The 24,012-nt window shown below is 40.4% G+C and overlaps 2 protein-coding genes across 3 annotated transcripts; one reads left to right on the top strand and one right to left on the bottom strand.

The window, feature by feature from the left end:
* Positions 1–382: 382 nt before the first annotated feature.
* Positions 383–7,630, bottom strand: gtpbp1 (GTP binding protein 1). Of its 2 annotated transcripts, XM_026351310.1 has the most exons (14): positions 7,194–7,630; positions 5,801–5,912; positions 5,402–5,582; positions 4,904–5,087; positions 4,145–4,309; positions 3,838–3,961; positions 3,525–3,639; positions 3,305–3,449; positions 3,013–3,195; positions 2,681–2,816; positions 2,373–2,551; positions 2,016–2,177; positions 1,657–1,707; positions 383–1,441 (listed from the first exon to the last, which is right to left on the bottom strand). In XM_026351310.1, exons 1-14 carry the CDS (start codon positions 7,386–7,388, stop codon positions 1,325–1,327), a joined length of 2,049 nt encoding a protein of 682 aa, XP_026207095.1. In that variant the 5' UTR covers positions 7,389–7,630; the 3' UTR covers positions 383–1,324. The 2 variants fall into 2 exon arrangements, with proteins under 2 accessions (XP_026207095.1, XP_026207103.1); XM_026351318.1 differs by lacking the exon at positions 1,657–1,707.
* Positions 7,631–9,502: 1,872 nt separating this feature from the next.
* Positions 9,503–13,626, top strand: lgals2a (lectin, galactoside-binding, soluble, 2a). The gene is made up of 4 exons (XM_026362963.1): positions 9,503–9,570; positions 11,973–12,052; positions 12,437–12,608; positions 12,936–13,626. Exons 1-4 carry the CDS (start codon positions 9,562–9,564, stop codon positions 13,080–13,082), a joined length of 408 nt encoding a protein of 135 aa, XP_026218748.1. The 5' UTR covers positions 9,503–9,561; the 3' UTR covers positions 13,083–13,626.
* The last annotated feature ends 10,386 nt before the right edge of the window (positions 13,627–24,012 follow it).

Raw genomic sequence — 24,012 nt, 5'->3', positions numbered from 1 at the left:
CTACGTTCACATTAAATTCTTAGCTGATTCGTTTTTAGATAATTGCCGCATACAATCACAACTTTGTCATATTGTAGTGTGTAGATTATTATATATAATTATACTGATGTTTCAAATTTACAATTGGAATATATTATATATATACATGCAGTATCCTGCCATGTTGCACAACAAATAGATAAGACAGACTACAACACTCCTAGCCTTGCTGTACAAAACATTAGCTTTAGTATGTTTTAAAAAAAAAACATGTCCAAGGATAACCCATCCCTTTTCCCTTTTCCTTTAGTTCAATTTAAAATATTTTGTTTTTTCACAGCAACAAAACAGATTACCCAAAATCTTCATTCTATTTAAAGAGGAGGAAATTAGAGATGAAATGTTCAGTAAAACCTGTTTATTAATGGTCAGTTGTTTAGCTGCAAAATGTGTTTAAAATGCCACAACATGTTAACAGCAACAGGCCATAACGCATGGGGAACTATTGATACAACTAGCACTGCAAGAACTGCAGGTCTTTAAATCATGAACAACTGCAGGAAGTGAGAGGATTATGTGCTGTATTTGTGTTTACTACCACTACCGGTGTGAGGATTGAACATGGGTCACTGACAGCGAAAAGCATGATACTACAGAATCATAATGCGCAGGTGAGAGTAGTGTAAAGACCATCCGAAAGCAAACATTCTGCATGTATGCTAAATAAATGACAAATATAAAATTTACCAGCTTATATGTAGATTTTAAAATCACGATGTGCCCTCTGCTACATTCACTTGTGATTTGCAAACATTTTGTACAATGGCATTTTTCCCAATCTGAGCACAACTAACAACTAATTTACATATGTTGTATAAATAGTACATCATCCATTTGTCATTGCAAATACACAGGGAATGCATGGGTTTCACTTATAGCTGCTCATACTGGTACCCTTGTTTTGAGTTTAGCCTCCCTCCCTGCCACTGGCAAAGCCAGAGGACTGAATTTTCACAGACACACTTTAAATATGGTTAAAATTAAATAAATAATCATCCTGAGTGAGGCTAACATAAAAAAAAAAGTTTTTGTCACTCAAACCATTAAAGTAAGTCAAGGCTGCTGACATTAAAATGCATAAAGGGTGTATGCTTGTCTGGAGACATACCCCTTTGTGTTCCCTTTAAAAACAAAAGCTATAGGACCTGGTGTAAAAAGGCAAGGAGTAAGTAAGACTGAAGAGAGTGTCCTTCTCCAAACACCGGCATTCTTCGTGGTTTGTGGAATGAAGACACTTGGTGGAGTGATAGCAGAGAGGGAGGAATACAAGGAACAAGAGAGTGGTTCAGCAGCCTCCAATTCCTGCTGAGGAGGGAGCCGCTGTGGAGTTGGTGCTGCTGTTCTGGCCTTTTCCTTTGTGCCTCTGGCCACCCCTTCTCCTTCCACCCCCTCCAGACTTTGGCTACAGAGAAGAGGCAACAGAAATATTTAATAAAGTAAATTTATTTAATGCATATTTTAAAGGTTCAACTAATGCTTCAAACAATATGTATATTTTTATTAAAAATGTACCAGATTGCCACATTTTAAATTACTATCTATAACTAACCTGCTTTATAAAATACACTGTCCACTATTTAGGTTCTCCACTGTTAAGTTTTAATGAACCCATTTTACCTTATTCTCTTTGTTGCCCTCCTTTATTTGAGGGTCTTCATCTCCCTCTCCCTTGAGGAGTCAGCCAAGCAAGCAGCAGAGAGGGAGAGAGTGTAAAGCAGTATTGGGACATGACAGAGTTAGAGTTGAGGATGAAATGATTAAATCAGAGCAGGATGGAAAGGTGGATAAGATGTTAAACAGAAAAAAGCAAAGAGAAGAGAGCACAGCAGTTAACGAGTTAGGAAAAAAAGCAATGTTAGGATAAGTTACCACGTAAAGAGACAGGAAATCTGAAGTGAAACACCAAAATACTACAGCGAAAGCACCTCATACAGTATTTGTGCAGTACTGTATTCACAACGTCTTTATTCACTCACCTGTTGTGTCGTGTTCGGGCCTGTTGTTGGTGTTATCGTTGCTACATCTTCGCCAGTTGCTATGGTGCCATCCTCCTTCCGGAGCGGCACCTTTTTTGTAGACTGCATTTTGATTTGTGGAGGTTTGGAATTTGATGGTAAATTATTGGTCGACTGCAACAGCTGCAAAGAATTTGCATATTTATTTGAGCCACAAAAAGATGGGCATGGGTATAAAAAATATATATATAAATCTAGGGTAAAGGGTAATGCCCTCAAATGTGAGTGGGTAAAGTCATTATTATGACAGGAAAAAAAGAAACATTACATCTTTAACATTATGTGCAGCATAATATTAGCCAGTGTAAACTCAGTTACCTTAGTGATGGTCCCCACAGCCTTGGTACGACCCTCTCTGAACACCAGCCTCTGGTCACAGTGCAGATACTCAGGAGTCTTGATGAAACGGAAATGGACTGAAGCCTTGTCCCCTGTCCGTAAGCAGTCTCTATTCATGGACAAGATGGTGGCTGTCTGCCTTATGCTGCCACAGTGAACTGGGTTGTGATTGGAGAGGAAAAGTCAAAAGGGTGGAAAATGACTTGCAAGCTTCCACATGTGAGTATTTTATGAAGCCAATATGCACGTTTTCTCCAATGTGACTTTCTGTGTGATTTGTTACCTACCCATGGCCTGGTATCTAGGGGATATTGTAGTGGGGTGATGCAGTACCAGGATCTCGGCCTCAAACTCCCAAGTTGCCTGTGGGTTCAATCTCGGAGAAACCATCACCATGCCTTTCCTTATGGATGATCTCTTTATCTGCAGTCACATGATGAGTAAATGACACAAACAAAATTTAAGTCTTACTTTACTTTTTACAGAACCTACCCCTGGATTAAAACAATTACAGTCCATGGTTTTCATTTAGCAAGCAGCTGATTCTAACACAATAAACCTACATTATACCAAGCACTTCTCAATAGATGCTGCTGTGGGAGATTTTATTCCCTCCTACCTTTTTTAGAGCAAATGAGGCAGTCTGGCCACCTCTAACCTCCTTCACAGGCATTCTCTTGCGGTGGATTGATTTGACAGCAATGGGAATGAAACCGCCAAGGGGGTCCGGCCCCAATAGCATGGTGTCATTCAGACGTATGAGGCCACGTAGAGTAGTTCCTGATACTACTGTTCCCACTCCCTGAGATATAAACAGAATAGAAAAGGTGAGTTAGAGACCACTTGGAAGAAGCCTTAGTGTGATATTCCACAGATCAACTGTATTTAGTGAGAAGAGTTTGTCGATGTACCGGTACAGAGTAGGTGTCGTCTATCTGAAACTCAGCAGGTTGGTCATCGCGGTAGGAGGTCCTGGAGGAAAGCAGGTTGAGAAACATCTTCAGCAAGTCCATGTTCTCTCCAGTCACATTGGAGATTTGAAAGATGGGACACATCCTAGGAGAACAACACACGCAGGTTACAAGGAAGCATTTTCACTTACTCTGAATCAGGCTGGGACAGATGCAATACCTCTCTGAGCTGAAGTTTGAAGCCGTGACTATGACATCGTCCTTGTTCTGTACCAGGACAGGAATTTTCCTACAGCCTGGGGACTTGAGTAACCTCTGGAGCAGCTTCAGCGTCTCTGTTATGACCCAAGTAAAACCACAAGATTATACACACACCCTAACAATGACCATACCACATTTGGTTTTTAAACTGTTACAGTTACAAATGATACATTAAAAAATACAGCTAAAAATAATACAGCTAATGCATTCACACTCTGCAGAGGACAGAAAGATAATAAAGGGAGTAAAAAAGGGGACTTCATAAAACTAACCCTGCAAGATGTTGGCTGGACACATATCTATCTTGGTCACCACTACAAACACAGGCACATTCAGAGCTAAGGCCAAGCCCAGGTGCTCTTTGGTCATCCCTACAATACCTGCATTACTGCCCACCTGGAGAAGCAGAGAATGACAGAATTTTATTTTTATAATTTAAAAATGTTTTCTATATCATGCACAGTATATCTAGGCTTAAATTATTGTAATAATTATTGTAAGTGAAAAAAACTAATTTAAATATTTCACTTTATGTACTCTGCACAGATATAAACATGAAGTGATACATGTCCATCTGACCATTAGCATGCAGAAGTCCGGAAGATGTCCAGTCATCCCAAACACTGTGGTCTTAAGGTATTTCTCATGGCCGGCCAGGTCAATGAAGGTAATGACCTTGGAGGACTTCTCACAGATTTTGGTCCAGTCCAGGCTTCCTCCATGACTGTCTGGTTTGTTCACCACCTGGGGACAGACAGAGGAGGGCAAAGTTACATCCACATTCATATTATCCACAATATACACTACAAAGGGACACTTAGTTCCATACATGCTACATATAGAATGACGTATGTCCGGTGGCTCTTTTTGTGTTGTTTCATTAGGTTTTTGTTGGCTGGTTGTTTGCCTGAGGCCTTTTTGTGACGCTGTCATAGGCACAGATTACCATAGAAACATCATTGTTAACATATAGCAACAGCTAACGTGCTATTAGTCCTTTAAAACACAGCCCTCCTCACAGGGAGACCTGAAATCCACGAGAAGCTGAGGAGAGGTGCAGAGCTGGAGTGATGTGCTGACCTTATATCCTCGGTCTTTCACACCTTAGATCACCATACAAACTCTTGACATTTCCTAGATGTCATATCTACATTTCTATTCCACTCGTGTCAGGCCTGCAGGCCTTTCTACTTAATGTCAATGTTTCATTCAAAATGTCAGTGCATTTGTGCATAATTGTACATTGACTTCACATCACTGAACCTCCCACAACCAACCATCATTTTTATACTTTCAAACTGAATTAAATTACAGTAAGCAGACCCCTATACCACTCACCTGTCCCTCCTGGTCAAACCCCAGGATATCATTGCCCACACTGCTGGTCCTGCCACTCTCCATCTCATGCTTGTGTCTGAAGAGCTTCTGACGGGCAAAGCCTCTGCCATTGTCCAGCTCTCCATGCGTCAATACTCCCAGGAGAGTACTCTTACCAGCATCGACATTACCCACCACTGCAACCCTAGGAGACACAGGAGTAACCAAATAAAAATGTAAACTGTACTAGAAAGGTGCAAATTCCTGATGCGTCATAAAAAATTTAATCACTGTAGTAAAACTGTAACGCCTTGCTCCTCATCACCAAACATAAACAGGATGGAGAACGTGGCACAAAATAATCTATCCTAACATTGTTAACTTAAAACTGACTTTAACCTTAACAACAGTTCAGCATAGTTATTTCAATATCAATGAGGGCTGTTTTAAATGGAGCAGAATCTCCACTGAACTATAGCCAATAGCACTAATGTAATATTTTAAACTCTGACCACTCACCTGACCTCCAGGAAGTCCAGCTCACCCACACAGCGGCGAATCAGATAGTCACGCACCAAACCAGCAGCCTCATTGCGCTCTCGTAGTGGAATAAGGTCAGCGTCCAGCTGCTCGCACATAGATCGCAGTGTGGCCACTGAAGCCTCCATATCTTTGTCATCCAGACCCCAGTCCCCGCCATCTACAACAGAGAGATGGAGGAGGAGGGAGGAGAACAAGAGATAAGCACATAATTTAACAAGAGGGTCCGATGCCTTGTTTTTATCAGCTCTGGCACATAATGACTGAAAAACAGGGGGATGAGAGTAGAAAAGACATTCACATACACAAAACTATACCACTGTTGTAAGATGATGTGTTTACATTTAACTTCTCGGGAACTGTTTGTGAGTTTCTCACCTGAGCCCATTCCAATCACATAGATAGTCTCTCCACATCCCTCTTCCATTCTGTCCCGTAGCTGGCGTAGTAATGAGTCGTACTGCTCTCCATTTGGGCTAACAAGTGCCAGCTGTTTGGTTCCAGGGAGGAAACATATAAGAGGGCGAAAAAAAGAGGAGAACAGCGATTACAGTTGGTGTGCAATCAAAGAAAAGAGTTTTATCCAATTAGCTGCTATCATTAGTGGTAATTAAATGCTCAAAAATTCACAGTAAGTGTGGTTGGTTTCATTTATGACTAGAATTTTGCTTAAGTAGAGATAACTCATATATAGTAAATGTAAAAAGTAAACAGAGCGAACAGCAAGTTGAAAAGCTGCCGTCCACATACAAACACAGCTGTCTCTCTTCCCATGAAACACCTCACCTTAAAGTGACATATGAATGCAACTATTGTCTCTGCTTAAATCCAACCAGTTCTGCATGAAGACTGCTTCAGGATGTTTATTAAAATGAAAGGCAAATGAAATTAAACTGTAAGAACTGCCCCCACATTTTCAGATGGGAACGTACTATGAATAATATCTACAATAGTAAGTCAAAGTGTAGGTTTATATATGAAGTTACAAGACAAAAGACACAACCTGATGAAACTGAGAGGAGCCAGAGGTGAACAAAGGACTTCCTCCCTGATGTAACTCTGTGTAACCTGTTTATGGAATCTTTGCTATGTGTAATTTGACCCCTCAAGACACAACACTGAATGCTGTCAACATATAGAACAACATTAGATCCGGGTAAAGCTAAAACTCATTTAATAAACTAAAAGAAGTCTTTTATTTTTTACATCATAACTAACTTAGAGCTGACAGGCGTTGGTGTTAACACCTTGTTCAGCAGGTGAATCCCCAAACATCCTCTTGTTGCCATCTCTTTCATCAGCCTGTGTTTATTATTGGTGTTAACTCACCATGTCAAGTCAGTGAGTTTCGATTTGTCTGAAACAGGGCTGTTATTGACATGCTATAACAGCATAATAACACTGTCAGATAGAGGCATGTCGTGACTGCTTATTGTGCTGTGTTTCGTTTAAAATAGGTGATTTATATTAGGTAAAGTTACGCACTGAGACATCTGTTAAAGCTGTCGTTAGCCACAACTAGTTACTTAGCTATTTTCGTTAACGTCAGCAAAACCAGTCACCTGAGACCACAGAGCCAGTCGTGTTAAATGTTTCACATTAAGTTACTCAGTTGATATAATATAAAACAACACACAGTGTTCGGTTATTACATTAGTGAATCCACTTAACGCATCATTTGTTTCATTCATTCATTCATTCATTCATTCATTCCCAGGAGCTAACGGTGCTAGCTAGCTGCTATTAGCTAGGGCCTAACCGTTAGCTTTACCTTGCTTGTGAAGTCAACCCCGCGGTCCTCGGGCTCGCCGTTGATCATGTCCCCGTCCTCGGAGCACTCGTCCCCGGCGTCGTCCGCGCATCCTCCTCGGTCTGGAGCAAAAATGCTCGCAGGGACTAAAGCATCAGCCAGCGGTGTGGAGCCGGGGTTTATACCCGGCTCGGGCGCCGCTGCTACCGACGCCATGTCTTCGGCAGCCTCGTAAAAATACAATTGAACGCAGTTGTTGTGATGACGGCTGGAAAACAAACACACACACACTAGCTGCGGTAGCTAGCCACTGCACCGCAGGCTCCACACGATTACGATACCTAGACAGCCATAGCTGCACCAGAGACTAGCTCAGTGAAAATATAGGATTTACCTGCGATAACATTACAGTGATATGATGGGATGTTTGTGCGCTGTCTGTTTAGATTTAAGCTATTTAAAACGGAATCATCGCCTCATTAATATTAATGAGAAAAGGCGCGGATGGGCATGTGGCCACGCCTCCTTGTGTCATCTTCACCAATAGTGTTGCAGACACTGTGAATATATTATGAATATGGACCAATAGCAGCGAGGGGGTCGTTCATATGATTACAAGTCCTAATCCAGTTTTCTGAAAGTCTATAAGATGTTATATATGTCAAATATTGGAAAAACTGCAAAACTGCTTCAATTTATCTGACAAATGAAACATCTAAAAACATTTTCTTTATATTTAAAAAAAATAAAGTTGAACTGATAATCATTGCACAGATCATGGCAGTATTACTGATGCAATGGTGCAATACTCTGCAATACAGTGTAATACCATTGTAGCTTACTGGTCTAATCTTTTACTCATTAGTCATAAAATCATTAAAGGTTGCAATTATGACTCGTTTATAAGTTACACTGAGGGTTGAAGTTAGGGTTAAGCAAGTAATGGTTGTGGTTAATGTTAAGTATGTGTGTTTGTGTTCTTCCTCTTATTTTCTGTGTTGTTAGATCTGCTGACAGTCTTAAGACTGTCTTCGGGCAAGAGAAGCATTTAACATCTTTGTGACCCTTTGAATTTCTGATGCAATAACCTTGTAACAAGTTATTTCCTATTGAGTTGCCTTCCCTGTTATATTATGTAGAAAGATAAACCTTTACATGAGAATGATGTGATGGGAAATACACATATCTTCAGGGTTTTGCAGTTTATGGCTCAGTTTCTCAAACATCATTGAAATACAAGCCAGTGGACAAATAACGTTTTACAATAACACCAAAACCCAGAGGCAACTATAACCAAAAACATTTTCTTTATCTTTTTGTGTGATTGTATGGGCTTGAATTCCTATCTCTGTGAGGACTCATTTCACAACTGTTTAAGATAAGGTCAAGTCATAAACACACAAATAACAACATATGGTTATGGTTCACTTCACTTTTCATCATGAAATTCTTGAATCCCTGTGTATGAAAAATCATTTCAACTCAAGGTGTAGTGTCTGGACTTTTAGTCAGGGTCTTCACAAACATGTGAATCACAAGTAGTTGAGGTCATCCTCTCTGCATCAATAACAACAAACAATGAAAAGGAAAAACAGTAAAATCATTGTTAGTTCAGATAATATAACACAAAGTTTCATCCTGAAATTTCTCTTGATTTACAGATAATTTGAGGGAAATACAGCCACACAAGAGAATATTTACACAAAAATATTAATATTACTGTTATTAACATATTTGCATGACAGATGTCAGATGCTTCACCTCAAGTTACACAGTGCTAACCCAACAATCCACGAGCCAAATGTGCTAATCGTGTTTAAAATTGCTGGCAGTGAGTCAGAGATTCCAGTCATTTTGATGATTTGACTCGGTTTTAAGATTTCACTTTGGCCCATTACTCTCTTAACTAAAGTTTATGCGCATCTGCATTCGGCCTGAACACAGATGTTGCCATTTGATCCTCCTTTACAAGCTATACATAGTCCGTGGATATTCAGGCTATTGGCTGTGCTAAATATTTGGTCGTCTCCTTGGGAACACATGTATTTCTATTTTCGTCTGCCACTCTGGCGCTCTCTCTCTCACAGTCACCCTCAACAGTGCCTTGTGACAATCTAACAGTCTGATGTCAGCTTATAATCTATTGCTAAATATCTGCACTTCACTAAAGTCTGCAATCACTTGTTAAACACTACATTTGTTATTTATAGTATATCGCTTTTAGTCTATTGGTCAAGGTTTACTAGTGGCCTTTTTGTATTTGCTATTTGAACTGGCACTCAGTTGAAGTCCCTCCCCACACTGTATATATTGCCTGGCAGGCTGCAGAGGGCCTGTCTGCAGCACTCTCATTTCTTTCCAGCTCTAGTCATTGTCTACATCTGCAAAGATGATGAAAGTAAGTATTATTTGGAGACCAGTCCTGTTGCACTGTTCTTCGTACTATGTATTTGTTTTTTTTACTCAGAAGGATTAGAAGTGTTAGGTCATGCTCTACACGTGTAACTGAGATATGGTTGAAATGTGCCATCTCACTTATCTAAATGCTGATGTAATTTAACCAGCTGGACTGTACTTTAACTAAAGCATTTTGTTGTATATAACTTTTGTCTGGGTTTTTCAGCGCTCCGTCCTTTTGGATTACTTTTATTTCCTTTTATGGTAAAACTATTCAGTACATAGCACATTACATTGCACATAGGTCACTTTTTACATGAACTATGTGATTGATTATGTGATTTCTTTTTTTAGCTGTTGCAAATGTATAGGCAAGTCAGCTATTAACTATTTAATTACACTGCAACAGAAATGTCTGTTAACATTTGCCGATTTCATTGCAATCATACTTCCAGTTTCTAGAGATCAAGGCAGGAATACATTACAGTTCTTTGGACTCAAAATCAGAGTTGATTACATACTGTACAGTAAACACCATGTATCACTCTGACTTTTTGCTTGGCTGCAGGGCCAAACTTGTGTTTGGAAAGAGCATAGAAGAGTCGGGCCAGCAGGCTTAAATTATATTAAAGGATAAAATGAAATCACCAAGAGGAGGTTAAAATAGATGCTGCAATATTGCAATGCTCAAGTCAGCATTGAGAGATTGTGGAGAGTTGTGTTGCATTTCAGGGAGTGTCTCATGCACTATAAGAGATTTAGTTTTGTATCATGTATTTTTGTGGTTGTCTCCAGGTACAGCTTCCTCCCACCGTCCAAAGACATGCATGTTAGGTTAAGTGGTCACTCTACGTTGCCCATAGGTGTGAATGTGGTTGTGAATGGTTGTTTTGTCTCTATATGTCAGCCCTGACATATAGGGTGTACCCTAAAACCAGGGTGTACCCCGCCTCTCACTAACAGCTGGGATAGGCTCCAGCACTTCGGTGACCCTTAAGTGGACAAGTGGTTAAAGAAATAGATGGAATTATTTTTGTATTTATGAATGGGTGTAATTTCTGTGGGAGCCAAACAATTAATTAAAATGACTGAACAAACATGTTTTCCTTGTGCAGATTTTGAGGTTGTCTGGTCAGTTGGTAGCCATTTAGTGGCTGTCAGTCAGCGGTCTAGTGATTTGTTGTCGTTATCAATTATGTTTTGCACAATACAATATGCGGTTTGCTTTTGACAGCGGGGTCTGGGAGAAATAGTGAGTGACTGCCAGCTTCAACCTCAGCCCATCCCTACTCAACTCAGCCCCGGTGTCATGTGTTAAATGAATGATTTACAGTAGAAAAGAATAGCATACTTCATCATGTCATTTGATTTTTGTTTGGCTGATCTTCCAGATAAAATTTGTTCCGATTTAACCTGAAACGTTTTTTGCCTGGTGATGTTAATCATTCTGACCTTTAATTTCATCACCTACATAAAATGATCCTTGATTTAATTTGGTGGTAGACGTTTGACCTCTTGTTTACTAGACCTAATATCATTGACATTAGCCAAACATGTTTTCCAACTGTTGCAGCTCATCAAGTTCATAATTCTTGCTCCTGTCCCCCTCAAACATCAACAACTGCTACATCAACTTCTGAAAACCACCAATAAAATGCAGTTTGCTCCAAAGAAACTTCCTGTTCACTTGTCAGAGTGTTTATGAACAGAAGATAAATTACTGCAGTTCCTTCTTCAGAATTTTTCCACTGTGTCTGAGTTTTCTGGTCTCTTATATCAACATATTCTTCAACACGAAACGTTTGCATTTTTGGGAAGAACTGTAATGCCTCAAAGGGTTGCTATTTAGCCCTTGTTGCCCTGGTGGAAATGTGTAGCTGCCCAGATACATAATTAAACAAGTGTGAAAAACTGTGTTGAGCTGTGTTTCACAACCAAATAATAGATTGCTGAAGTACAATTTCCTAATCATGACACAGCCCAGTTTTCTCCTGCCACATGTACAGCAGTAACTGAACAGATGCTTTCTGCTGTGCTCAGCCTTTTTTTCCACTTTTAACCCAGTATTGCACTTAGGAAAATATTGCTCAGTTTAACAGTCGGCCCTCGTGATTTTTCAACATTTCTAACCTGTGCCAATATCAGTGTAGAGGAAAAGGACCATTGCAACTGCTGCGGTGGGAAAGAGCTGGAATTTGTGAACAAGCCTTCATTGGGAGTATAATTGAAAACACATGTCTGTAATTCCTTAGGATGAAATCAGGATTGGAGAGTTGGCCTATGCTACTGGTTGTGGCGTTCTGTGTCTGCAGCTGCAATAATAATTGGCTCCAGTAAAATCCAGTAATATTACCACACAATAACCTACTGTACCACTGTTCCACCCCTTTTTTTTCTGCACAGGGTATGATCGTAAAGAACATGTCCTTCAAGGTTGGACAGACCTTGACGATTGTTGGAGTTTCCAAACCTGATGCTACAAAGTAAGTAGTAAAACTGTGATATTTAGGCTACATTAACAGTAACTTACAACAGTATACCACAAACACGTCCTGCTTGTCAAACATGTTTTAATTGCTTCATCACAAGATGAGCTGAGTACAGTTGATGAATCTAGTTATTTTACTCTTTACTCTGAAGTGTAATACTGAACTGAACTCAAGGGCTATTCTTTACATAACCACTAACAGGAAGATGGTGGTGAAACCCATAATCACTCACTGACTACCTATTAACTTTCCCTCAGTACTATGAGGGTGATGAAGATGTTGGTCAGCATATGAAAACAGCTGCTATGAAACTGCTAAAGTTGCAATATTTTGCACACTTTGCGTTCTCTCAAGTGCCATAAATGTCTTTGTGTCAAGTTTTGCAGTGAATATTGGTCCTGATGAGACTGAGATTGCAATGCACATCAACCCTCGTTTTAACGCCCATGGAGACGAAAATGCTGTGGTCTGCAATTCTTACCAGGGAGGCAAATGGTGTGAGGAGCACCGCGAGGGAGGTTTTCCCTTTCATCAAGGAGAGGAGTTCAAGGTGAGAGACTTCATGTGTGACTGGCTATTGTAGCCTTGTATATGTCTGGTCTAACCCACACCTCCACCTTCCTTTTAGTGACCTCTGTTGGACAAAGTGTGTCACTGTACCCGAGTACTTGACCCTAGTCATTTGAACACTAGTTAAGACACAGATTTATTTATATTTCATCACATTACCTATTTTCAGGTATTTATAGTGATGTAGTGTGAGGTGTTAAGTTTGAAAATCTATGAAAAGCTAAATAAGCCTCCTTTTTTAACTGTTTCTTCAACATCTTCATTACTTATTCATGCTTCTTTTGTCTCCGTCTCTTCGACTGTACAGATCATCATTGAATTCACCCCTGCAGAGTTCCTGGTGACTTTATCAGACGGCTCTAAGATTCACTTCCCCAACCGCATAGGTGCTGAGAAGTACTCGGTTATCAACATCGAAGGAGAAGCCCGTATCACAAGCTTTGAGATCAAGTAGACCTCATGGGAATGAGTGGATTTTGACAGGTCATATAACACCTGGTTCTAAATGTACATGTGGCACAAACGTGACATATTTACCACTTACAGTATTACGCAAGAACTTATCTTGTTGACGTGTAGATGCAACAATCATAGAAAGAAAGATCAATGAGTCAGAGGCCTTGTTATTGGAATTATTTTATTTGTTTTACAGTTTGCAGTGTTTAGTTTAAATTACCACATCAAATGTGATCAGTTTCTTTCTAAAGCGCCTTAAAATGCTGCGTTTCTGTTTTGTTCTCTCTCTCAGACATTCCACATTTGTTTCTGAGAATAATGCCTAAAACAACATGTATTAAAATGTGATGATAAAAAAAACATAAATAATGTACATTGGTTATTCCTTAAACAGGCAAGTACACATATTCTGCAGTATTAAATTATTTTGAAACACTTAGAGTAAATAAGAGACTATAAGAAACTGCCCAGTAAAAGAAAGAATACCAGTATTTTATACCAGATTGTAACAAAGCACATTTACTAAAGATTCTTCTACTTTATTTCCCCTTTCTGCTCTTTCATTTTACTTCAACTTACTGTATTTCAGTGACAGATGTGATGCCATTACAGTATACATACACTGCAGTTCATTTACTTGTTAACGATATTTACAAGATACTTTTCCCTATTAGATTAGTTTCCAGAAGTACGTAAAGTAATTTAAAGTATAATTATTAAATTCAAAATGTAGTTTATAATAAAAAGTAAAAAAAATATATATCTAATAATAAGAAGAACATATAATTTAAATAAATAAAGGAAACACATAATTAGCCATGTTAGCCAGTAGATGTCACCATTGCTACATGAAAGAAATTAAAAGGCAGCACTGGGGAAACAGTTATTCTGACTTCTAAATGACCTGCACTTGATCATACACGCAAAAGTTCAGTTGTAAAGTGATATCTTAGATAAAATAATAATATATTTAAAACAGCTGATGGCTATGTAATCACTACAGTGTTTTTTACATGCACCCAGTGGCGCAGAGATGGAGGTGTGTGTGTGTGTGTGTGTGTGTGTGTGTGTGTGTTTGAGAGACCTTTGAGTATTTTAATAGCTTAATCTGATGTAACACTAGGCAATGTGTATAAGACAGATTTGAGAAGTGATGGACTGAGAGTGAGTGTGGAAAACTTTCTGCATGTGAACAGATTCTCTTGCTGTGATCCCACAAAAGTCGGGGTGGTCGATTCCCGCTGGATGACCTTGCTAGAAAGGAAAGGTAAACAACAAAGGATGGAACATGGTTAAAAAGATACATGATCTAATATACAGAAAAAAAGCTCTACACAGAATTAAAACGAGATAGAAGACGTGACAGACGTTCTCTGTAGGAAGGTGTATTTTATCTGTCAGTGCCCAGGGGCCAATTTTCTTCTAATTGGTCTATGTGTGTATGTTTGTGAAGCCAGTTGGGAGGAGAATGAGCAGATTTTGTGCCCTGATGACCACAGTTCAATCTCTCAGCTCTTTCCGCTTATTTACTTTGTGTTTACGTCTTATATTCTGTATCTCCATGTCTTCTTTTCTAGACCTTCAGTTTCAGAGTCTCCGTTCTCCGAGCTGTCGCTCTTCTTTTCCCTTCCCTCTCTGTCATTGGGCAGCTGTAACCCATCCTTCTTTCCACAGCCTAATTGGGAATAACTCATTTTAACACTTCCCCTCTTCATTATTTTGTGCGAGACAAGATCAATATCCTAGGCCGTGTTGTTAGTGCACTTGTGTGTTTGTGCTTGTTCGACATCTCCTTGTTAGTGTTAGTATGGCTCGAGACTGATCTCTACCCCCCCTGACTCTTTTTGTTTACTACTTTGTTTAAACTAATAAGGTAAGGTCTAGTGTGTGATCTAAAATCTATGCCCACAGAAATGTTATGGCCTGAATGTTGTTCAGACACACTGATACATTATTTAAAACACTGACGCTCCAGCCAGTCCACACACACCATTCAATCATGTCGAGGCTCATTGTGGGCTCGAGAGCAACACAGTCATGCACATAGAAATACACAGCCAAATGTAAGTGTAATGGTTTCAGCAGGTACAGTAGACAGGCAGGCACATACTACGTTCTCCGTTTTCTAAATCCATGTCATGTCATGTGTGTGGTGGATGTTTAACATCCCTGTGTTTCCTTCACCTGTGCTATGTCACTTATTCAGCGTTTGAGAAAATGTGCTGAAATGTGTGCAATGGAGTGATTCACCTCAGCTTACATAAAACCTTTGTCTATATTTAGCGTCAGCATGACTCCAGATTTCTGCACTGAAGCTATCAGCCACACATTGAGATGTGCGTGGGTCCGTCCTGAGCTGACTGCAGTTCTGGATTTACAGTACGTTCTGCATCCCTGCCTCACCTCAGGCTTGGTTTTATATTGGTAATATTATAATGCATACACTTGAAAGAACCTGTTAAGTTACGGCATCATGATGGTGTCATCATAGCGGGTTTAAATATTGTTTTTATTTGTGCAGTATAGAAGCCGTGAAATAAAAAGAAAGCTACAAAACATAACAGCTTTGCAATAGAACCCAGAGGCTTGTAGGAATAGTCCCCAAAGAGCACTGAAAATCAAGTCCTAACCAACAAACAAGCAGAAAAACAAACCAATAAAAACAACAAAGGCGTGAGAGTTTCATTCTGAGTATGTGGTCAATGTGTGGATGGATGGGGGTGGTGGTGTAGTAAAAACACCCTCATATGGCTGGTTTATAATATTAGAACAAGTAATCCATTGGAGAATTCATTTCACAAACAGAAAAGTCTGCAGGGAGAAGTGAAAGATGTGGACGCCAAAAAAACATATGAGAAATTATATAATGCAGCACCAGCACACAAGGAACAAGCTATTTTGTAATTTTTAACAAACTAATTGATTGTGTGCGCAAACAAGAGTTTGAGTTGTGTTAAAACATTTCTACTCATCAATCTTTAATGTCATGTTTTGATGCTTAGATTTTATATTCTTTCACATACATGTTGTAAAAAATGTAAATGTCCAGGGTTGTGATTCAGTAGCTTTTAAATTAGGTTTAGATTTCTTTACTTACTTTACTAGTAAGTAAATGTGAGTTTAGTTTTTTAGTTGTCAAAAGAGAATAAAAAATTGATATGCTGTGTGACAAATATTACAAGTCTAAGAACTGACCCTACATATTTAAATTAGACGTTGTAGATTAAGTAAGTAGAAACATGTTGGGTACAAATATTTCACATATTGATTATTCTCCTGGCTCTATCTGTCAGGATTTCATTTTCGACTGAAATGAGACGATAAAAAAAAAAAAAAAAGAAGAAGAAACGATGTGACCCAACTAGCAGACAAACCAGCCGAGAGTGACTGCAGCCAAGGAGCTTAGGTAAACAATCAATAGCACCAGGTGTGTGGCAGAGAGGCAGAACCCAATTAAGAGAATGAGTGCAGCTAGGAAGGTCTATGTGCTGGTGAAACTGGGTCAGATAACTAAGACAATGAGAGCAGGGGTCAAAATAAAGAAAAACACCAAAGCCACAGATCATGACACTAATAGGAAGGAGGAAGGAACGAACCTTACTGGTTTTCACATCTTTCACTGCCTCACTGTGGATTTAAAGGTCTCCTCTTTCATTTTCAAATATATCCTGTTTATCATCATTTGTGCCCAGTGAAGACTTTACCAGAGCTGCTTAATTTGATCTATCTGATATTAAAGTTTGTATGACAGACACTGGTATTCTTTGGTCGCTCCCTGCGGCTGTTAACTAAAGCTGAGCTGAACTGCAACCCTGAAGCAGTGATTGATTCTCAAAGCATAATCACATACAATCTCTTAATATTAACCACAGTGAGAGGGACCTGTTGTACCCTTAGCTTGCCAACATTACAGGAGTATAACAGGTAATTGTTGCTGTACAATACTGGAGTCACATGCTTTAGGTTTTACACTGACATTGAGCTGCCCTACTGTACAGTGACAGTGTGTGTGTGCAGACATGTGTATGCATAGCAGCGCAGCTGACCTTTAACACAGACTAAGCCCCATTAAACATCACGTATCACTTCTTCGCATCCCTGCATACGTCTAGGTTATATTTGAAAGGTAATGTCATCACACCTGGTGTTACAGCTTGCAGAAACAGCTGAGTAAAATAGATCCAGCAGACACAGCACTTTTTTGTCAGTTGACGGCTCCTTTAGCACACGTGTCTCCTCACAGGGGAGTCGAGCAAAGCAATAAATGCGCAATAGCTATGTCTGCATCCAATAAAAGTATATGTATTTCATACTGTGGTGTTCCTTAGATTTTATTTGTGTGTGACAGAGACATAGAGTGAGACAGACTGTGCCTCTATGATTCACAGTTAATCACCTGTAACCTCCAGCCACATTTGTAATGCACCTCACACACACTGTGTCAAAGTCACTCACCCTGTTTACTTAAGGTGTCTCAGGGGCAGGGATGAAGCTCATCACCATAATGCTAACAGATGTGATCTGTCAACCGGGCAGGTTTTGATTTCAGTGACTTTTAGATATCAGTCTAAAGCACACAAACATCAGGGTCACTGGTTCTGTGCTACAAGCTGAGCTGAGATTGGCATCATATCTGAAATGTCATCTGATGTTGAATTGTGCAAAAGGGAATCTTTCTATCTGTCACATGGTATGATGTATTCCCCCAATACATTAAACTATCTGGGTGGATGGCAGGAAGCTCTGACCTGGCTGCTCAGCCAAATTACTGCAGGCTAAACATGTAAATACAGGTTTAACCTTGTTCACTTTACTGAAGATTTTACATTTGTTCTTTTACCAGTGGTGATTAACCTCGCAGCACTTGGATACATCTGCAAACGTAGCCAGGGAGCAGTCACTTATTTTCCAAAGTCACTTTGCATGAACCTATTTACTGAATGTCTACATTTTAAATTTAATTTAGCTCAACTGAATTTGTGAGTCAAAGTATTCATTACAATGCATTGATCTAGATTCATGCGCAGTCCAACCAGGGGCATAAATCTGCCTCGAGTAAGCATGAAATGAGTCACGTTCACATTTTAAATGCCAAGTGCACCCCAAAATGGCCGTAAACTTGCACAGCACCATCCTGGTGCTACAATATTTAGAATCTGACTTTCATTAGGTACCTGTGAACTACATTTTCAGAGGGCTCATTTCACTGAGTGCTTATTTCATGCTAGTTATCATCATCATTTGCTAATTTCTGTATACCTATATAGTAACTTGTGAGCTAAGACGTGGGAGTTCTATGATTCATATTTGAAATATATTTATAAAAACATCCAGGCGAAATGGTTCTTCATATTCCAAGCACTCAGTAATAAAAGGAGATGCCTCATAAACTTTTTTTTCCCCCTCACATTTTCTGAAAGCTGAGCTGTCAAAGGAAACATTGTTCTAAATGACAAAACTACACTGATGGAGTTGACAAGAACCACACTGTGTTTGTGGGTGTGTGACAGTGATAAAATAAGCATAAGGAGACATACGCTCTCTACTCCGCTGTTAATCCAGATAGCACTCGTGTTCGTGCTTTCTGTTGACTGTAAACACAGGGAAAGAATTTCAAACTGAATGTTCTTTGACGTCCTCTTCCCCATCTGTCTCTTTAGTCCAGTGTTGGCTTGTTTTGTCTAGCAGCTTGTGCACACATCCCTTCTTACTCCCAGTTGCTTTTATTTTATTTTTATTCAATTCCTTTTGTATTTCACGGAGCTACATTCGTTGCATGTGAGTATTTAGGTACCTGCAGAGTATTCTCTATGCTTTCATTTTCTATTCCCTTTCTGGAGAGCCGTGTGTTTTTATATTCTTTTCATGCACTGACTAGTTTATGTGTTTTGTGTTGACAGAATAGAAATACACAGTTAATGGTGATCTTTGTTCTGGGTCAGAGTAATGGTGGCGTCTTGTTATTATTATTATTATTATTTAATATATTTTCTTTTCATGTCTCTTCTCCGTGCCTCATCTCATCACCTCTCTATCACCTTGACTTCTTCACACCCTTTCCTGAACTCATCTGTTCCTTTATCCGCTCTATTGGCTGGCCTCTCCCCACCACCTTTCTCTCTCTCACCCTCCATCTACCAGCGTATCAGAAGAATTGTCCCTCATAATCTCTCTCTTTTTTTTTCTGCAGGTTCGCTCACACTCACCCCCTCAGGCAGGGTGAATCAGGTGTGACCACATCTTTGGTTCCACGGACTGCCTGGGCCAAGCATTGCACGCCCACAAACAAACTCCAATCTCTACACTATTGAGCACACATTCCCTAGGTTTCCATGACAGATATGGGTTTTCATAGCTGTGCAGCTCTTCATTCCACAGCTACCTTGCAGTGGTCACCGCCCTATCGCTGTCTGGGTTGTGTGTGTGTGTGTGTGTGTGTGTGTGTGTGTGTGTGTGTGTGTGTGTGTGTGTGTGTTTGTGAGGGGCATTTTCTCTATATTGTTCAAATAATAGCCATGCTGTCAATTTGAATCAGTATGTTTTGGTGTCATATACACCCACACTGTCAGTGTGAAAATATGATGTCAGTGCATCAGGACACGCACACACACGCACACACACACACACACGCACACACACACACATTCACACATTGTTCTCATATGCAAACTATTACTTAAAACATGCAAGATACTATCATAATGTGTATGTGTGTATGGGTGCAGATCGAGCATGTGGTTTCCTTTCGGATTTCTCCCCATTATCATCCCTTTATATTTTTCATTGCCCAACTGCACCCCCATCACTCTTCCACCTTTTGCCACCTCCCTCGTCAAACCTCTCCTCTTGCTACTTTTCTTGCATGTCTCTCTGAAGACTTGGATCGATAAAAGAGAGCTGCGTAATAGAATTAGACCCTAATGGAAAGTACAAACTAGCTTTCTATTTACTAAATCCCTCCAGGGGGCTTTGGGTAGGTAAAGAGCGGACTGTGAAATGAGACTGTAAGATGTATGTGCACAATTGTCATGTGTATGGTTGTGTGTGTGTGTACATGTCTGTGCATGAGGAGAAGAGAGATACTGTAAATAGACTTTAAATCATGTCAAATTGGTTTCAATTGTTCAGCTGCTGTCTCAGAGTCAGGTAAAATTGATTTTTTCACTAATGATGAGCTTGGCTGGGCACGGCAGGAGTAAGAGAGTTCAGTGTTTGTCCATGTCTTTAAATTTGTGGTTTGTTAGTGCAAGCATCTTAGATGTGTTTAGAAATTCTCTTGGTTTCTGAATATGACACATACATAAAGTCACCAGGGCATTTCTAATAAAAAGTCAGTCTAGAAGCATCAATAAGAAAAATACAAACATGCTGGTGCTTATTAATTAATTCAGCTGCTTAATAAAGACAAGCAGTGACAGAAATATTTAAAAATATATAGTATTTAAATTAAATAATGCAATGTACAAAGAAAACGAACTTTTTCACATTCGTACAACGTGAGTATTGCATTCAACTGGAACCTGGTGGGAAACAATTAAAACGATGCAATTAGAAATATTGTTTACTTTGTGTGAATTTTGTTTGAAACAAAAATTGCTTGCTGCCAGTGTACAGATCTCACAGCACACAGCTAGGCAAACAATCCATCAGTCCACTGGGAAAAACATCACAGTTGGAGTTAAATGGAAGTGGAGTTGTTGTGAGAATTGCTTTTGCTGTGTTTGACAGTGCAGGGCTGTGAATATTTTTGAAATAATGAAGTTTTCTTTTTACTTTCCTCTTATTTTCTGGCCTTTTAATCTTCCTTACTCACCTCTGGGCTCCTCTGATCCTCCTCTGTCCATTCTCTAATCCTCCTTTGTTTTCTAATCTTCACTGTCGTCCTACACTCTACCTTTCAAAGCCCCTTTTTTACCACAGCTCTGTAGTTTTCCCGTCATCAAGCTGCCGTCATTTCTTTCTCTCCACTCTTACCTTTCTTCCCTCTCTGACAGTCACTTTCTCCGCTCGCTTTGAAAAACAGAGTAACGTGACCCTGTTGTAAGGCCACCTCGGTGTGTCCTACACATGACTGATGTGAAGCACACCCACACACACCGACTTTCAGGGGCTTAGCCACTCAAAGGCGAACACCTGTCCAGTCAACTGGGACTCTGAATGTTTCATAAGAACACAGGGAGGGGGCACAGTTCAACTTTCAGTTGTGCCGATGTACACGACTGAGTGTGTGTAAAAGAGAGAGGAAGTTTGTGCGTGTGTGCTGAGAGAGGTAAAACTGGCAAGAAAGATACTATGGGACAGAGAAGAGTGCATGACCTTTCCATTTTTTCACAATGAGATGCACAAGCTGTTTGAATATGTGTGCATGTGTGTTGTCACTTGGCAGTACCTCTGGCATTGATCACTTTCCTCTAGATCCCTACATGCTTTATGTACCTCCAGCCCTCCACACCCACCCCATCTCTGCCCAGAGAGAAGCTGAGCACACGTACTTTCACACACAGACACACCTTGGGATGCAGCCTATCTCTTCTCTGCAGCCCCAGGGGCTGAGTGCGACTGGCACCTCTGAGGAAACCGACCTTCATCCAAGTGGTTACACACACCGACCAAAGCTTCACTTGATGCTTCAGATAATGTATGTTTGGTTCATTCGACTCTGACTAAAAACAGTGTCAAGCAAAGCGTTTAAATATTATTATAACTCCACTCTATCTGTGCCAGACCTGAGGCTGGTGTCAGATTTTTTGTATTCTTAGCTCACGTGCCACAGGCCACTGTTACTATGAAATACCATAGTAGCAACTGATGAAGCATATATGGCATATAGATGCCATTAACTAATTCAAAGAGGCTGAAACTATCTCTAAGCAAGTGAGTGTTTTGTCTCGGTTGAGCAGATGTTTTCATTTTCCATCAGTCTTTTGCACAACTCGGTATCGTATTTGTGATGAAAATGAAACAACTGCTCACATTGTTTAAAACGACGTTCCTCGCCACTGCTCTTAAAATAAAAAAATGATTCTCACATTGGCAGGTTGTAGTAAAAATGACACCCCGGTGGTATTATCCTGGGTAAAAAATGTTGTGCTGTTGTGTTGTTTCTCCTGCTCTGTGTCACTGTGTCATTGCTTTGCTTTGTTGTGACGCCCCGCTGTCTGAAAGCAAAGTAACTTAATGTGATGTGACCTTGATGTGATGCTATGTGATGAGACACTAGGCGACATGATGTGCCATGATGTGATGCAGTGCAACATGATGCAACAGTTCTCGCGCTCACGTTGTTTGGTATGTGTGCTGTGTGGTTGTCCCATCGGGGCCAACACCAAGTCAGCCTCATGTCTATTGTTTAATATATCCAAGCTAGATAGAAAGACGCTCATTTGTTGCTTATTCTTTTTCACTAACACTCGCAGGGTTCATATCTCATCGTGTATTGCCACATAAGGGCCAACCCAGACAAAGCACCGAGTCAGCAAGATACCCCCCCTCACTTCCAACTGTGTTCCCTAAACCTCAATTATTCACAACTTATGAATAACGCACTTTACTTTAAGCTGGCAAGTGGGGGTATTTTTGCACATGGTGCCTTGAATTATTTATATCCTCACAATGGCAAAACATACAATTTTCATGCCTCCAGTCTCTTTCTTTTGTGGAGTATAAAAGTACCATAATAAGTATTTTGCTGTCAATAGACGTAGAGAGTGTCTAAAACTAATCTGTATGCTTTAAGCATGGAGGCTCTCTGCTTTCAGAGTTACTCACCTGGCATGTGAGGGGATGCAGTGTGTATCAGGGTTATTACTAATCACCAAGAACAATAACAGTTTTTTTAGCTTATGAAACACTAACATTGCTGCCACCGACAGCACAGACTGAACAGACAGCGACTGTTTCAAACCGAAATCTTAAAACTGGTGCGTGTTGTGGCGCCTAATGGTTGAAATCAGCAGTGAAACTCATGGCAGGAAGTATTTCAGCAATTCATCAGACAGTTGACCAAGCGTTTTGACCCCTCTGTGGAGGAGGTTAAGGCAAAAAAGAAGGAGAGTAATGGCTTACATTAATGGGAGTCTTTCCAAATGAGAAGTTTTCAGCGCTGAAAGGGCCGCCCTGCTTGTTAGCTGTCCATGGTGCTGAAGGAGAAGATAGAATAGAATAGACATGACTGCTGGTGTGTGTGTGTGTGTGTGTGTGTGTGTGGGTGTGTGTGTGTGTCCATCCACCACCACTTGCAAATAAGACATAAGACTTTCCCTCCCAGCTGATTTTTCATCTGCATTAAACCCTCTTGAGGCGACTCCCCTGGCTCCCCTGTCTGTCGTTTTCTCTCACATCTGTTTGGGGCCCACAGTTGACTCTCCGTCCTTCTGCTGCACACAGTTAACGCAACAGACACTTTGCCATCGATCATATGCAAAGGTATCAGCCACCCACTTACCGACAAGAGCCGCAGCGCACTCGGTCGAGTGCACCCCCGCCGCTCCGCCGTGTTTAAGTCTCCTGCGTTCACGTTGTGATGGTGCGTTCGCTTGTCCGAGCTCATGGAGACGTGAAGCGCTCAACCTGACCAGTCTAATGTGCGTGCGTGTGCGTGTGTGTGTGTGTGTGTGTGTGCGCGCGCACTGTATGCTACGTTACTGCTGCACCTTGCATCACAGTGCTGGTGTGAACTGGTTGTTGTTGTGGTGTGAACCCGCTTCATCTCACCACTCAGAACTTTCCCACTGAATCCCACAAATACGCGCGCGCATAGATCACGCGCACGCACGGAGAGAGAGAGAGAGAGAGAGAGAGAGAGAGAAGGTGTGTGTGTGTGTGTGTGTGTGTGTGGGGGGGATTCAGTCTATATGGTGAACATGCAGTTCAGTTCAGTTCAGGAAGTGATTGAACGCCAGGGGCTCTTTCAGGTGGGGACTAACTAA

Source organism: Anabas testudineus, chromosome 8 (assembly GCF_900324465.2).
Source record: "Anabas testudineus chromosome 8, fAnaTes1.2, whole genome shotgun sequence".
NCBI lineage: Eukaryota > Metazoa > Chordata > Actinopteri > Anabantiformes > Anabantidae > Anabas > Anabas testudineus.
Note: the sequence above shows the minus strand (reverse complement) of the source record. Positions and strands in the feature narration are given on the sequence as shown.